Source organism: Cricetulus griseus, assembly GCF_003668045.3.
Source record: "Cricetulus griseus strain 17A/GY chromosome 1 unlocalized genomic scaffold, alternate assembly CriGri-PICRH-1.0 chr1_1, whole genome shotgun sequence".
Lineage (NCBI taxonomy): Eukaryota > Metazoa > Chordata > Mammalia > Rodentia > Cricetidae > Cricetulus > Cricetulus griseus.
Genome location: NW_023276807.1, coordinates 61,336,494 through 61,353,343, shown reverse-complemented (window position 1 = coordinate 61,353,343; position 16,850 = coordinate 61,336,494). Strand labels below are relative to the sequence as shown.

General features: G+C 40.9%; 1 protein-coding gene across 1 annotated transcript in view; it reads left to right on the top strand.

The window, feature by feature from the left end:
* Positions 1-16,850, top strand: part of LOC100753123 (phosphatidylinositol 3,4,5-trisphosphate 3-phosphatase TPTE2) — a 42,314-nt gene that overhangs the window by 11,449 nt on the left and 14,015 nt on the right. Inside the window, exons 7-15 of the mRNA XM_027395392.2 lie at positions 702-821; positions 2,996-3,095; positions 3,202-3,265; positions 3,988-4,052; positions 6,000-6,060; positions 7,774-7,855; positions 7,975-8,063; positions 14,288-14,349; positions 16,332-16,412. Of these exons, the coding sequence (XP_027251193.1) occupies positions 702-821; positions 2,996-3,095; positions 3,202-3,265; positions 3,988-4,052; positions 6,000-6,060; positions 7,774-7,855; positions 7,975-8,063; positions 14,288-14,349; positions 16,332-16,412 (724 nt within the window). The remainder of the gene's footprint in view (positions 1-701; positions 822-2,995; positions 3,096-3,201; positions 3,266-3,987; positions 4,053-5,999; positions 6,061-7,773; positions 7,856-7,974; positions 8,064-14,287; positions 14,350-16,331; positions 16,413-16,850) is intronic.

Sequence of the window (16,850 nt, the reverse complement as noted above, 5' to 3'; positions counted from 1 at the left end):
AATTCCATATTCAGCTTCATTTGCTCATCAGAAATGCATTGTGTCTACCTCCTTTCTTACAAAGGAGAAGGAAGTGTTTGCCTTTTACTCAATGGTTTCCTTTTGTCTCTTACTGATTAACTGTGAATTACTATCTTGACACTTTAGATAGACAGATGACAGACAGATGATAGAAAGATAGACGATAGATGATAAACAGATGACAGATGATAGAAAGATAGAAAGATAGATAGATAGATAGATAGATAGATAGATAGATAGATAGATAGAAAAAAGATAGCTAGATGGATAGATAGATAATGGGTGGATGCATGCATAAATATGAATTTACCACTTGAAAATTTTCCATTGATGTTGTACTTTCCCCCTCAATCCAGTAGTTTTGATAGTGCATTTTAACATGTTAAGATTGGACTCTCATTATTTTGATGAACTAGTGAGTTTATTGAGGTAATTTACAGGAGCATGAACAGCTTGGGCACCTCTACCCCATCACAGGTGATAACTCTTAGAAGCGTCTCAACTCCAACCGATCTTCACACCCCACAAAATACATGTGATTGAGACAGAACTATATATAGGTGACAGGGGGGGAAATCAGGAGACAGTAAGTGGTTAGGATGTCAGGTGAGGTTAGGATAACCCACCTGCTTCTTCCTGAGATTACTGTGCTCTGAAACTCTCCCATCTCCCTGCTCCAGGAGACAACAGTATTTTTCTGATTTACTGAACACCCTAGATGCCGTTGTTATTGGTGTGACTGTATTCATTGCCTTCACTTACATATTTTATGACAAGAAGTTTCTTGGAGATAACCCAAGGTATGAAACATATGGCTTACCTCTCAAAACTCTCTTTTGTTTCTTTCTTGTTTTTTATAATTTATTTATTTTTATTTGCATTGGTGTTCTTTGGGCATGTATGTCTGTATGAGGGTGTCAGACTTGTAGTTACAGACAGTTGTTAGCTGCCATGTGGGTGCTGGGAATTTAACCCAGGTCCTCTGGAAGAGCAGTCAGTGCCCTTAACCTCTGAGCCAATTCTCCAGTCCCCCTCTTTTGTTTCTCTTGTTGTTTTGGGTTGTTTGTTTCCTTTGTTTTGTTGCATTTCACCTGATTTTTTGTAATATTTTAACTCAACTCTCTTGACTGTGCTGGTGAAATATTTATATAAACTTCCATGTATTTTGAAACTAAAACGTTGGCATTTAGGGGCACATTGAGAATATACATATTAAGAATCTTTAGCAAAATAAGAGAGAACATACAAAGGGGAGGCTAGATTTAACTCCTCTAATATCAACTTTAATGTTAGAATGTTATGCAATTATCCATAAATTCCCATTTGTGCTTCAATTCTAAATACCTTAGATATAAAGTTATGCAGTCCTGGCATTTCCCTATAACCAAGAGAGTATTAAAATTTGAGTGACTCCAATTAAGATCTCTAAAGAGTAGTAAACATAGCAAGAGAACAGGAGGTAATGTGGGCAGCCACAGAGAGGAAGCTTTGCAGTACAGTTATAGTAGAAATGAGAACACTGGCAAAATCTGAACTGTTAGGGTCCATTAGGAGAGTTCTCCCTTCGCCCTTCCCTTTTTCTGCCTGATTTCTACTCTCCTTTTTCCCCTTTTCCACCATGCTCCCCTCATTTTGACTGTGGCAATGTAAAAAAGAAAGATATGTGTCTAAAGACTGGGGGGGGCAGATCTACTCATTTGTCAAGTAACTGGTTTCTTTCTGTACCCAAACTTCCTAGGACTTTAATCTAGGACCCAACTAATTAGTTGTGTGCTGGAAACAACCTGAGCAGCCTCTCAGTTGTCACCTCAGAACCACTGAATTAGTAACTCTGGAGCCTTTTACCTCATTGATTTTTATCATTTTTAAAAAGACTTATTTATTTTTCTTATGGGTATGGGTGTTTTGCCTGCATCTATGTATATGTACCATATGTGGGCAGTGCCTGCAGAGACCAAAGAAGGGCACAGGATCCCCTGAAACTGGACTTGCAAATGGTTGTGAGCTGTCATGTGAGTGCTGGAAACCAGACCCATGTCCTCTGTGATAGCAACAAGTACTCTTAACTGCTGAGCCTCCCCTTCACTCTATACCCCATGCTTTAAAGAACTTTACAGAGCTCTTCCAAGTGGCTGGTTCATGTGGCTTCAAATTAAAGATCCAGTGTTTCAGAACAGTAGTTCTCTACCGTGGTGTTTTTGATGGTAAGAGAAATGCCAGCTAGCATAGTTAGTATTCCAGTCTGTTTCCTGGTGTGTCTTCACCAGCAGTAGTGATTCCCTGTTTACAACATAAATAACACCGGCAATGTTTTGATGAACAGAGAGAGAGAGAGAGAGAGAAAGAGAGAGAGAGAGGACAGAGAAGGAAAGGAAAGGAAAGGAAAGGAAAGGAAAGGAAAGGAAAGGAAAGGAAAGGGAAAAGGAAAGGAAAGGGAAAAGGAAAAAGGAAAGGAAAGGAAAGGAAAGGAAAGGAAAGGAAAAAGGAAAGGAAAAAGGAAAGGAAAAATGAAAACTCTTGGTGTTAAACCACAAATTCTGAGTCTGTCTTTCCCAAACTTATTTCCCAAGCATTATTGACATTTTAAGCCAGATAATTCTGTGAAAAGATGCCATTCATGGCCAACTGTTTACCAGTACTCCTAGCCTGTATCCACTTGATATAGTAGCAACACCCACATAACAGTATGCCAATCAAAAGTGTCTCTGGACATTGACAGTTATCTTCTACATAGGGGTAAAACAACATTGTCCTGACCACGAACCACTGTTCCAAACTGAATACAGAGCCCCAAGAATGACTCAATTACAGCAACTTGCCGGTCATGCTCAGGGCCTTGGACTTGACCCACAGCACCACCAAAAAATAAATAAATATAAAAGTATTAGACTTAATCCATAGTAAGCAAATATTCTGGGGGTTTTTTCCTAGCAAAAAAATGGGTATTTAAATTTTTATCTATAAATTTGCTTAGATTGGCAGTTTTATTCCGACCTCTGTGGCTTCTTATTCTGGTAAGAATTTTGCAACTGGCTCATCAAAAAAGACACCTTGAAAAGCTGACTAGGCGGCTGGTGAGTGGCAGCATACATCTGTCTCGTGTTTCAGGTTGTAGATCTGTATGTTATGTTCTTTCTCCTACTGACTTATGTTTCCCAACTTCATGACTTTCCAAATCAGGTGTCAGGAAACAAGAGACGATACAAGAAAGATGGGTTTGACCTGGACCTCACTTATGTTACTGGTTCGTGAAACTTACCTGTTGATATTGTTTATAAAATTTTTTGCATTCTGTATGTGAGTGGTAGATGCTCCATGCTCTTTTATTTCTGCCATGTTATTTCAAAGCATTCTTAAATAGGAGTATGCATGTCATTGTGGTGGTATGACCTTTGCAATGGATGTATCTACTTACGTCACTTCAAACCAGAACAACTTGGTGGTAGTACAGGAGGTGAGGTGGGTTATTTTTAGTTGGAGTTTCATTTATTCACCTCTGGTGGTTAACCTTGGTCCCAAGGATCCCAGGAGACTTTTCAGTCATGTTACAAACCTAGAAATTGAAGTCTCTATTCTTGTTGGTCTCAGATGTCCTGAGTCACATGGACTGGACAGCACTCTGGCAGTTCCTGCGTATACTGGAGTTCAGGCTGTTTTCTTTGGTTTGTTAAAGAAAATAATTTTTTTACCCACACTGAGAGAGTTTCAGGTTTAAGCCAATAAAAATCTGTGGCCCATGGATGAACCAATTGAGTCTTAGGATCACTGTGCCAGTTTCATGGTTATTATTATATTGGATGATTTAATGTATCATATCATTTTGATTATTCTGAGAATGTGTTATTATTTTCCATCCGGAATATTATTTTTATTTTAAAAGGGAGTTTTGTTATATGTAGATTAGACTTTTGTATGTTGTGCCATCTCTATTATGATATTCATCATAGCCATGACTTTGACTTCCAGAACGTATTATTGCCATGTCATTTCCATCGTCTGGAAGGCAGTCTTTCTATAGAAATCCAATTAAGGTAAGGCTGTTCCCATAGCAAGTGCTCAGTGCTCAATACTAACAATGTCAATATACTTCTAAATGCTGTTCTTTCAGTGAAAACTCTTGATTGATTGTCATCAATTTGCTATTTATAAACTACTATAAAATTTTTCTGGCTTATAAGCACTATTTTTTTATATTTTTTGTTGTGAGTCTACCCTTTAACAGCTGAGCCATCTCTCCAGCCCTAACCACTATTTTTAAAACTTGTGATACTGTGGCTAATTGGCTTGTATTGGGCTTAGCTTGGTGGTTCTAGTGAACCAAGTCAGGACTGGCTGTCTCAGCTGGAAGTTCACGAGCATGTGAACAACTACCGAGTCATCTGAGCATTTTCCAATCCTCAATAGCTTGCTTGGTGGCTCTATATGATATCTGTTTTTAAAATAAGACTTCTGTTCAGCTCAGGCAGGTCAAAGTTCAGCCTTTTTCACATAATGGCAATGACAAAGATTACAAAAACAGCATCCAAATGAGACTGCCAAGCCCCTTAGGACATGTGCTCAAGCCTAGAGTGATGTAGTTGCCTCTGACATTCTATTGAAACAAATAAATTACAAAGCCAGGCTTGATGAAAGGAAGGGCAATATGTTCTATTGCTTTTATTTTTAAAAAACTTTTTTAAATTATGTATAGTGTTCTGCCTGCATGCATGCTGGCACAACATAAGAGGGCACTAGATCTCATTATAGATGGTCGTGAGCCACCATGTGGTTGCTGGGAATTGAACTCAGGACTTCTGGAAGAGCAGTCAGTGCTCTTAACCTCTGAGCCATCTTTCCAACCCTCAACAAATACTTTGTTTGTTTGATTTGATTTTTAGAGACAGGGTTTCTCTGTAGCTTTTGGAGCCTGTCCATGAACTCACTCTGTAGACCAGGCCTCAAACTTCAAGAGATCCTCCTGTCTCTGCCTCCCGAGTACTGGGATTAAAGGTATGCACAACCACCACCAGCACCCACCCCTGTTCTATCTTTTGATAGTTTTGCTGGATATAGAAGTCTAGGCTGGCATATATGGTCTCTTAGAGTTTGCAGAACATCCAGGCCCTTCTGGCTTTTTGAGTCTCCATTGAAAAGTTAGGTGTTGTTCTAACGGGTCTGCCTTCATATTTTACTTGATCTTTTTCTCTTGCAGCTTTTAATATTCTTTCTTTGATCTGTACATCTGGTGTTTTGATTATTATGTGTAACAGAAATCCTAATAGGTCTTAATAGTAAAAGCCTGGAATCAGATATAGGGGAAAATCCTGAGAAATCAGAGAGATGAAGGAGCAAAACCACAGCCACCTTTACCTACTCAACTTTCCAGCCAAAAAGAGACTGAGTTCTTGTCTTCTCCTGCCTTATCACTTCCTCTCTCCACCCAGCCATATCACTTCCTGTCTGTCTGTTCAGACCTCCAGACATCTATGGTAAGCTAGTGGCTAGCTCTGCCCTCTGATCTTCAGGCAAGCTTTATTTGCTAGAGTATAAATAAGATCTCACCATAATTATATATCATGAAGGATTTCTTCCCTGGTCACATTGTATTCACTCTCAGGAAGGAGAGAGTGAACAAATGACACTAAGAAATAAAGCCTCAACACTTTCTCCCAGTAGTCTACTTCCTCCAGACTGACTCAACCTCCTAAAGGCTCCATAACTTTCCCTAACTGCACCACTAGCTGGGGACCAAGTGTTTAAACATATGAACTTATAGGAGCATTCAATTCAAATTATGACAGAGGCTAGTATGACCTTCTTTATTAGCATGTTACATATGATGTGATATCTACATACCTTCAAATTCAGGGAATTTTCACTAGAAGATGCCAATGAGAACTAGATGAAGCAATAGTAGCCATTTTTGGTTACTCCTGGTCTCTCTACTCTTACTTCTGGATGACACTGGATATGTAACATTTGTGTCTGTCTTTGTTTAGGAGGTTGTGCGGTTCCTTGACACGAAGCATCCAAACCACTATCAAGTCTACAATCTATGCAGTATGTACACAACTAACTTTTGTGTTACTGTGGGTAGAGAACAGATTGGTTTTGCTGGCTCCTCTCTCACACTTCAGTAAAACTTCCCATCTTGTATTGGCCTCGTGTGATAGGAAAGTTAGCTCAGCCAGCACAAAGTACCCTGGGCAGGAGGCATAGGTGGGCCTGGAAGGACAGAACAGGCAGAGCAGAAGTGAACCATGTTAGGAAATGTCTGTTCTAGGGTCAGGAAATCTTTATTTCCTTCTAGGTTACACTGAAGGTGTAAACATTAGCAAGTCTACTCTCTAACCCACCTGGAGTAGGTTGTGATAAGGAGAGAGTGCTGGATTAAAATAAAAATAAAAATAAAAATGCACCTTTTGATAATATTATATCTCACTTTACCACCCTGTCTCTAGTGGTTTGTTCAATGCTTGCTTGTCAGCTGAACATTTTTTTAGGAGCTGGCATCTCTGTCAGCTACATTTGTCTCTGCTCTGTGCTTCCTAACATCAATGATGATGCGCCAAAGAAGTAACTAGAAAGCTAAAGGTGACACTTCCTTTAAAAATGAGCCTAGTTTGCCTGAGGTGAAAACCCAAACTTTCTTTGTAACTCTGAAAGATGGTTTTTAGAGCAAACAGAAAACTACTCTTGAAGACAGATTTTCCTTTCTTTTTAAATTTTTTTTTATTTTAATTAGAAAGAAGATTATTTTATATGTCAATCCCAGGTCCCTCTCCCTCACCTACCCCCCACAATTAACACCCCACCTATCCCATACCCTTCTGCTCCCCAGGGAGGGTGAGGCCTTCCGTAGGGGGTCTTCAAAGTCTGTCATATCCTTTGAGATAGGGCCTAGGCCTTCCCCCTTGTGTCTAGGCTCAGGGAGTATCCCTCCATGTGGAATGGGCTCTCAAAGTTCATTCCTACGATAGGGATAAGTACTGATCCACTACAAGGGGCCCTATAGATTTCTGAGGTCTCCCCACTGACACCCACATTCAGGGGGTCTGGATTCAGTCCCATGCTGGTTTCCCATCTATAAGTCTGGGGACCAGGCACTCTCCCTTGTTCAGGTCAACTGTTTCTGTGGGTTTCACCAGCCTGGTGTGGACCCCTTCGCTCATCAGTCCTCCTCTGCAACTGGACTTCAGTTCAGTTCAAGGTTTAGCTGTGGGTGTCTGCTTCTATTTCCACCAGCTGCTGGATGAGGGCTATAGGATGGCATATAAGTCAGTCATCATTATCAGGGGAGGGCATTTAAGGTAGCCTCTCCACTGTGGCTTAGATTGTTAGTTGGTGTCATCTTTGTAGCTCTCCAGACCTTTCCCTAGTGCCTGATTTCTCTTTAAACCTATAATGTCTCCCTCTAATATGGTATCTCTTATCTTGCTCTCTCTGTTCTTCCCCCAACTCAACCTTCCTGCTCCATCATGTCCTCCTCACCCCTCCTCTTCTCCCCTTCTCATTCTCCTAGTTCCCTCTCCCCTCCCCCCATGCTCCCAATCAGCTCAGGAGATCTTGACCCTTTCCCCTTCTCCAGGGGACCATGTATGTCTCTCTTAGGGTCCTCCTTGTTTACTAGCTTCTCTGGCAGTGTGGATTGTAGTCTGGTGATCCTTTACTCTATTGAAGACAGATTTTCTAAATGAAACTTTAAATCTGTTCATAGCTATCATTTGCTATGTTACTAGGCATAGATATATGACATATTATTATTTATTTTAGGTGAGAATTCTTATGACCCGAAGTACTTTCACTACAGGGTCCGCAGGATCATGATTGATGATCATAATGTTCCCACCCTTGAGTAAGTCTGACTCCACATTGACAGTCAAAAAAGGGTTAAGTACCATGGGCTCAATGTTTAAGAAAATTATTATTTTGGAAAAAAAATTAATTGAATTAAAAATCTTATTTTTGAATCAGGGAAATGTTGTTGTTCTCCAAGGAAGTAAATGACTGGATGGCTCAACATCCTGAAAATGTTGTGGCGATTCACTGTAAGGGAGGAAAAGGTAACACTGCTTTTCTTTTCATTTCTTTTTTTGAAAAGAAATATGTGTAGGAACTAATGCTATTAGTCATACTCAGCACTAACACTTTAAAATAATCGGCTTCAAGACGGAAGGAATGTAAGAAGGATGAGAGTGAAGGGAAGGAGAAAAAAAGAGTTAAGGAAGGTTGGGAATATTTTTCCCTTGCTTACTAAATATTTGGATTATTTTATTCTTGACTTGACAATCAATGTAAATCTGTGAAATACCAATGATCTTTTATCTTTAGAAGAGAATAACACTTTATTTTAAGGCTATTTTTCTTTTAATTGACAAATTATATTTTTATGATATGCATTATATTTTGTAGTTGTATCAATTGTGGAGCAGCTGAATGTAACTAATTGATATATGCATCACTTTATCATACTTAGCTTATGTGGTTAACCCACTTTTCCCAGATGACCAGTGATATTGGACATTTTTATGTTTTGTTTCTGTTTGTTTGTTTTTCCTTGAGGCAGAGTTTGGATAATGTTAGCCCAGCTGGTCCTTGAACTACCAATGTATTCCGGGCAGGCCTCCACCTCATGATCCTCCTGTCTCCTTCCAAATACTGAGATCACAGGCATGACTACTAAACCTGCCACTGGTTTACTTTTAGAAAAGAAGTACTCTTCATATTGAAAATATATACACTGGATTCTCATAGTGGTTTCCCTTTTCCTATCTCCTCCCAGATCCTCCCCACCTCTCCACCATCCAACTCTACACCTTCTTTCTATCTTTAAAAAACATGGGCCAATTTTTAAAAGTCACAAAAAATGAAAAAGAACAAGAAACACACACTCAAACAAAGCCTGCACAAAACTGGGAACTATGGTATACAAAGCCCAGTAAGATAAAAAATGCCCAAACACGAGTTATGCCTTTAAGCCCAGCTCTCGGGAAGCAGAGTGCAAGGCCAGCCTGGTTTACAGACTGAGTTCCAACAGCCAGGGCAACACAGAGAAACCCTGTCTCAAAAATCCAAAAATAAAAAACAAATGCCCAAACAAAGCGATATCAGAAAAAAAAAATAACCAACAGAAAACACCACTGAGTTCATTCTGTGATGCCTTCTACTGCTAAGCATTGGGCTACCCTTAAGTGTGGTTTGTATACCCAGTGAGACACAAATGAGAAAACATGCTTCATTTGTCTTTCTGAATCTGGAATACCTCACTCAGAAAGACTTTTTCCAGTTCTGTCCATTTACCTGTTAATTTCATAATTCTGTTTTCTTAATAGATGAATAATATTCTATTATTCAACTGTACCACAATTCCATTATCCATTCATCAGTTGATGGCTATCTAGGCTGGTTTCATTTCCTGGCTATTGTGAATGAACATGGGTGAGCAGGTATCTCTATCATAGATATGGAGTCCTTCTGGTATGTGTTCCAGTGGTTTATCTAGTTCTAGAGTTATGATCAATCTCCACTATGACTTCCATAGTGGCTTTACCATACTGCACTTCCACCAGCAGCGAGTAACTATTTCCCCTTCCTTATATTCACATCAAGATGTGTTGTCATTTTTTTTCTATCTTAGCCATTTCGACTTTGATGAGATGAAATCTCCAAAGTAGTTTTAATTTGCATTTACCTAATGGCTAAGGATATTGGACATTAGAAAAAAAAAACATTTCTTGGCCATTCGTGCTTTTCAGAGAACTCCCTTCTTAGTTCTCTGCTCCAGTTTGAAGAATGGACTCCCTCTTTTGAATTTGTTGCCCTATGGTGTCCCATATGCCCCCAAGCATCACTGGCTATTGTCAAGGCTCTTGGTTACCCTCCAGAACTTTACAGCAAGACCCTATTGCTGAATATACCACATATATTAGTCATAGAACACGGGGAAGTCAAGTTGGCACTCACCTGGAAACTTCATCCCTGCTGGCTAGATTTCATAGTGCTGGAACATGCTATTCATGCTGGAACACACTATTCATGCTACCAGAGGGGAAAAAGCCATCCTCTTTCTGTCCAGCTGTAACACTGAAAACTACAGTAATGGCCAGCCAGACAAGGCGTGCTTACTGCTGGGATGGGAGCAATCAACCACTTTTTGATTGGATTTGAGGTTCATTCCACAAGTTAAAACTCACATATGGCACAATGATTGGGTTGATTCTGTGATAAGATTGTCCACAGACTCTGAGAGACTGTTAAATGGGCACAGTGTTAAATCGACTCCTAATGATTTGTTGTTATACCCATTTTCTGTGCACCTCTCAACCACCATCAGAGAAGCTTCTTTTGTACTAGATGGTGATTAATATAGAGACCTACAGAGTCGAGTATAGAGAATGAAAGACTACAGAGTCATCTAAATCACACTCCCTCTTCCCAGGGCTTGGGGATCATTGTGGGAGAGTGAAAGGAAGGATTGTAAGAGTCAGGAGCAGTGGACAGCTATAAGGAAACTGTACTTTCTGACGAAGAGGGAAAGATCCACATATAAACTCACAGCAGTTGTGATTTTGTCAAACCAGACAAAATCCCAGAATAAAGATGGGAGGTGGGTACCATCTTCTCCCCCTTTAACTAAGGAACAATCGGCAATTATTAGATCCTTGGAAAGGGAGAGTCAGTCTTCTTAGCAGTTTGTCCCCTGGTGGGTCATTTATGCCCCACTGGGAGGCCACCCATCCAAAAGCATATGGACAGCACAAACTGTACTTTGTGGGTTTTCTTTTTCTCCCTTCCCTATCCTACTACAAATCTCCCCTCTCCCCTTAAAACTCATGGCCTCTTTTCTCATCATTGGTTACTGCATGCATATATGTATTTGTATATACATATGCCTTCCCAAATAGAACCTGTTGAGTCCATTTAATGTTACATATGTATATGTATGTATTCCAGGGCTATTTGTTACTGGACCAACCAATTGGTGTGTTCTGCCCCGGGGATGGCCGCCTCTTTCACTCCCAGCTTAACGCAATTGCTTGTAGTTCTGTGTATAGGGTTGAGACCTTGTGGGCTTTTCCACCCAGTTTGGTGTGTTCATTGGTGTCCTCCTTGTTCAGCTCACATTTGGACAGTCATGTTGGCAAGATTTTATGGGTGTAGCTTCTGGTGTCCCCAAGAGACAATCTCACAGCAAACCCCTGTTTCTCTGGCTCTTACAATCATCTCACTCCCTCTTCTACAATGTTCCCTGAGCCTCAGGTGTGGGATTCTTTTGTAGAGGTATACATTGGAACTGGTCTCCACAACTCCATATTTTAATTGTCTATGGTTTTCTGTAGTGGCCTCTGGTACAGCAGAATTACATATCTTATTATTAAATAAAATTGAGTTTTTTTCACATTTTACATAACTTAACATAGATCATCTGGAAAACATATTGAATGCATTTGGTGAATTTTCCTTTTGTTTACTTTTGTTTTGTTTTTTGAGGCAGGGTTTCTCTTTGTAGCTTTTGGAGCCTGTCCTGGAACTTGCTTTGTAGATCAGGCTGGTCTTGAACTCACAGAGATCTGCCTGCCTCTGCCTCCTGAGTTCTGGGATTAAAGGCTTAAGCCACCACACCTGGCATCCCCAATGTACCACCACAGCCCATCTTGGAGCATTTTCTTTAATTTACTTTAGTAATCCAAAAAGCCATGCTATCTATACAAATATCCACTCATCTTATCCATGTTTCTCCTTGCTACAATTTCATTTAGCCATGGTCAACTGACAATAAGTTAGAAGGTCAAAAGCAAATGAGAATCTTCAGTGACCACTTTGGGTATTTCCATTAATACAGGAGTCTCTTGCTTGTCAATGGGGATGTGTTCCATTCCTCCACTGGTTTCCCTTTTGATGCCTCAGGGATTACTGAAGCATGTGGATACTGTGCTTTTTCCTACACAACGTACCCGTGAAAAGCAAATGTATAAATTAGAAGTAATAAGAAATTAACAACAATAACTAATAAATAGAATAATTGCAACAATGTGTTATGATGAAAGCAATGTGAATGTTGTTTCTCTTAAAATACCTTACTGTTCTGTATTCTCCCTGGTCCTGTTGGGAGATGATACGATGCCTCTGTGCTAAGATGAAGGGAGGAAAGTCGCAGAGCTGTTACGACATGGCCTTAGGCTACTTTTGACTTTGTGACTTGATGTCAGCTGACCATGGATAAATGAAACCATAGCAAGGAGACATTTTTGAAAATGAGCTGGGAAGAGAGCTCAGTTAATGAAATGCTTTTCATGTAAACAAAATGGCCTAAGTTCTGAGTTTCAGACCTCATGTAAAAACCAGCACGTCTGTAACCAACATGTGTTGGGGTAGAGAGACACAGATGTCTAGCACTTGATAATAAGCTGGCATGATCTTCAGGGCCTGGAAGTCCTTATCTCAGACAATAAGGTAGAGAGCAACGAAGGACAACATCCTCTGTCCCCCACATGCACAAATACACACACACACACACACACACACACACACACACACACACACACACACACCACCACCACCACCATACCACATATACACACACACTCACACACAACACACACAGCACATATACACACTCATATACCACAAACACACATTCACACACCACAACACACACACACACACACACACAGAGGAGAGAAAGAGAGAGGGGGGAGAGAGAGAGCTGATACAAAAGGAAGAATGCAAGCCAAACCAAGTGCTCTCCAAACAAATTTCCTAGGACTCTTAAGCCCATCTCAAGTTCCTAATTGGTGGAGATAACTTACACAAATCAGTACTGAAAAAATGATCTCAAAGATATAGGCACAGCACGTACTGATAGATTATACCTAAGCTGAATCCTGTAGGCTCCTCCAAAACTAAAACATTTAGCAAATGAATAACCTCCAACCAAAGTACTTTTCTAGATTACTGGGCCCAGGATGAAGCCAATTGAGCTTCTCCCAAACCCAAACTCCTATTATTCACCCAACAAAGCATCCAATCAATGCCACCAGTGCTGTATAATAAAGCATTCTCTAGCCACTGCTTGGACATCCCTGGAGTTCCAACCATAAACTCAGCTAGCCACTCCACTGGTAGTTGAAATGAGACCCCTTTTATTTAGATATTTAATGAGATATTCCCCATGCCTGGAAATAAAGGGTTGTGACTCCCAGGGTCAGATTCTTTCTCTTGCTGACTGCCACACTGTCACTGGAATTTGAGGATTCTGCTGAAGTCTCAGGCCTGTGCAAAGCCTCCCTTGAAGAAGACAGATTTGAGCATCAACCTCAAATCTTTATCTCCTCTTTCACAACAAGAAGAGATTTTCATGGAAGAAAATATCATGGGGAGTGTGGATAGATGGTGCAAAGGGAAAATCCATGCCCTGGGCCTCCAGCATCAGAGCTGTAGTGACTTTGAGGACAATCTGGACTGCATGAGACTGTGGGTAAAATTTAAATTAATTGAGAACTCTTAAATGAAAGGAATAATAGGCATCACAGATGCTAGGTGGGAATGTGGGTGTTTTGTTTATGTCCATTACAAAAGTCAGGTCTGTAAGTAGTTCTTCAGTGTTGGAGCCCTGATTGTCTTTATTTCACTGCAATGTCAGCATTGAGACTGAAGAAGAGTCCACGAGTTCCAAGTGTAGCCACAGAGCAGTGATTTTGGCAACTTCTGAACTAAAATATTTGGGATAAGTACATCTACTTATACAAAATGCATTTTAGGTTATTTCTGCTCATGGTGTCAGATTTTGACCTTGGAATTTCTTCCTCGATTGCTTTTCACCTTAAAATGTATTGTGTGTTAATGTATATGGTGTGTGTGTGTGTGTGTGTGTGTGTGTGTGTGTGTGTGTGTAAGTCAGAGGATGATTTTGCAGAGTTGGTTCTCCCCTGTGAGTTCTAGGAATTGAACTTAGCTTGAGCAACAAGTCACCTTTATCCACTGAGCCATCTTGCTGGTCCTCTATATGTATTTATTTATTTATTTATTTGCATCTTGGTCTCTCACTAAACCCAGAACTGGCTGTTTGGGCTAGTCTGGCTGGCCAGCAAACCTCTGTATCCCGACTCCACCCACCCAGTGCTGGGGTCAAGGTTGGTACTATCACAGCAGTTTTTCATACAGCTTCTAGTATCTGAATTCAAGTCCTGATGTTTCTGACCATCAAGAGCTACGCCATCTCCCCAGGTCCTCGGAGGGAGCTCTGCGATGAGCAATGGCTCTTTAAATGGCCTTCTTTTCTTTCTAGGAAGAACAGGAACCATGGTCTGTGCCTGCCTCATTGCCAGTGAAATAGTTTTAAATGCAAAGGTATGAAAAGCATCACTCTCTTCTCACGTGGGCTGAATCTGCCTATCCTGGAGCAGCACTGTGTTATGATGCCTCTGAGCCATGACTCCTAGAAGTTAAACTGGAGAGGTGGTTTTCAGAAACCCTAGATTTGTACTGCCTAGTCTAATGCACAGTTGGTAATTGACCTGTCTCTTGCCCTGGGCCTGGATTAGACTGAGGTCAAAGAGACACAAAATCTAACAGAATGAAAAACATTCCAGTAATTAAGATTTGTCACATTTTAGTGCAATATTTTAAAAAATAAGTAGTATAAAAATCATGATATATACAGTAGCAACATTTTAATAGAGGCAGGCATAGTTAACTGCAAGATTAAGGTAAAATAGGTTAAGCCACATCATACAAATGTAAAAAGGCTCTGTTGGGTTTGCTGGTGCTGCCCCTGACCCAGCACGCCATGCTGGAGCAGGAAGATCTTAAATTCAAGGTTAGCCTGGGCTATAGGAGGAAAAGGTCAAAATGTTCTCCCTCCCCTCACCACCAATCACATGGCTTCTTCTTCCCAAGAATAATATCAAGATTAATTAGATAAGAGCCTTCAGAGGACTTAAGTGTCTTTGTAATCATTAAGTCATTAGAAATTAACATTTTCCAATTCACAGCAGCATAATATTGTCCCTGCTTAGTCAAAGTCAGTGTAACCTTTGCTAGAAATGTCTGAGGAGACAACCTGGGCTCTTTCCAGAGCCTAAAAAAAAAATCTTTTTTTTTTTTTTTTTTTTTTTTTACATTTATTGAGTGTGCATATGAGTTGTGAGTTGGTTTTCTCTTTCCACTGTGTGGGTTCCGGGCATCAAACTTAAGTCATCAGGTTTGGCAGCAAGCTCCTTTACCCACTGAGCCATCTTGCTTATCCTGTTCAGACATTTTGAAACAGAGATCTCTCTTTTGCCTCCAGGAGCTTGCTGGGAGTTTAGCATTTACAGGATGCACTTCTGAAAGCTCTGTTTATCTCTCCTACAGTCTATAGAGGAGGAGCTTTGGCTTCCAAACATATGTACTTCTAGAATCCCACCATCCTCTCTGTTTTTATAGCTTGACACATAGGTTTTGAAAATGGGTGTTTATCCTAGTTTCCTATAGTCCCTGGAGGCTGTGGGTGATGCCATGCCTGCCCTAGGGCTGAGCCAGTTGGCCTAGTGCCTGGGGGCCAAGGGCACAAGTGAAAGAGAAAAAAAAAAGGGGGGTAGTGATTTTTAAATTACAAATCAATAATTAATGAGTGATCAAATCAACTTAATTAGGTCCTGGGGAGATAGCTCTGGTGGTAAAGGGCCTGTTATATAAGCATAAGACCCTGAGTGCAGAACCCTAGCACCCACATAAAAACATGGTAGCAAGTGCCTATCCATAACTCAGGATGGGTGGGTAGAGCGCTAGAGACAGGTGCTTCTCTGGAGCTTGCTGGCCATCCTGCCTAATCAAATCAGTGTGCTCCATTGGAGAGAGTTGGGGGGATGGGTCTGTGGGTAAAGAGCCGGTTGCTGGAGCATGAGGGCCTGAGTTTGGATCTGCAGCACCTATTTGTAAAAGCCACGTCCATATTGTGTGCATGCTCCTGTAACCCCAACATGGAAGAGTCTGAGGCAGGGGTTCAGGCCAATTCCAAGGGCTTGCTGACCAGCCAATCTATCTGAATGAGTGAGCTCCAGGTTCAGTGGTACCCTGAGTTAACCCGCCTGGTTCCCTGGCTAGAGTCTGGCTGGTTTCTTGTTTGTAAAAACGGAAGGTAGAAGGGTTGGACCAGATGCTTCTTAGACTTTTGGTGTGTTTATGAGTCTAGAGAAGTCCCTGATATGGCCAGCTTAAGGAAGCCAGACTTTAATGATGCCTGGTGCAGGAAAATGAAGAGTTTAGCTATACCATGCTGTGTCATCCCCTTTCCCGTAAGAAAAGGAAGAGTGCAGCTAAACCATATTGTGTTGTTCTCTTTCCCATAGGAAAGCCTTTACTTTTTTGGGGAGCGGCGAACAGATAAAGCCAGCAGCTCTAAGTTTCAAGGCGTAGAGACCCCTTCTCAGGTAAGACCCTTCTTTTGAGGGTTCTGTGGGAGGGTGAGAGACACTTTTTATAGTTTAATGTCCCACCCTTCCATCTGATGACTAGTTGACAATGCTCAGGTGTCCTGGGCCAGGCTTTGTTCCCTCCTTGAAACTGAGAGCCTCACCTCAGATGCCAAGCCTTGTGATCTTCCCAGAACATCCTGCTTTACATTTTATATTTGCTGTTGTTTCTAGGGTTCAGGAATTGGTTTGCCCTTGCAAAATACACCATTCCTGACCTGTAACCATCATATAAAGTCTACCACTCAATTCCCTGACTTCTATTCAGACACACTAGCAAATCAATCCCTGAAAAATGTCATAGAAACTGTTTCTGGATGGTGTGTGTGTGTGTGTGTGTGTGTGTGTGTGTGTGATGTGTGATGTGTCTGTATGTATGTATCTCTGTGTGTATAT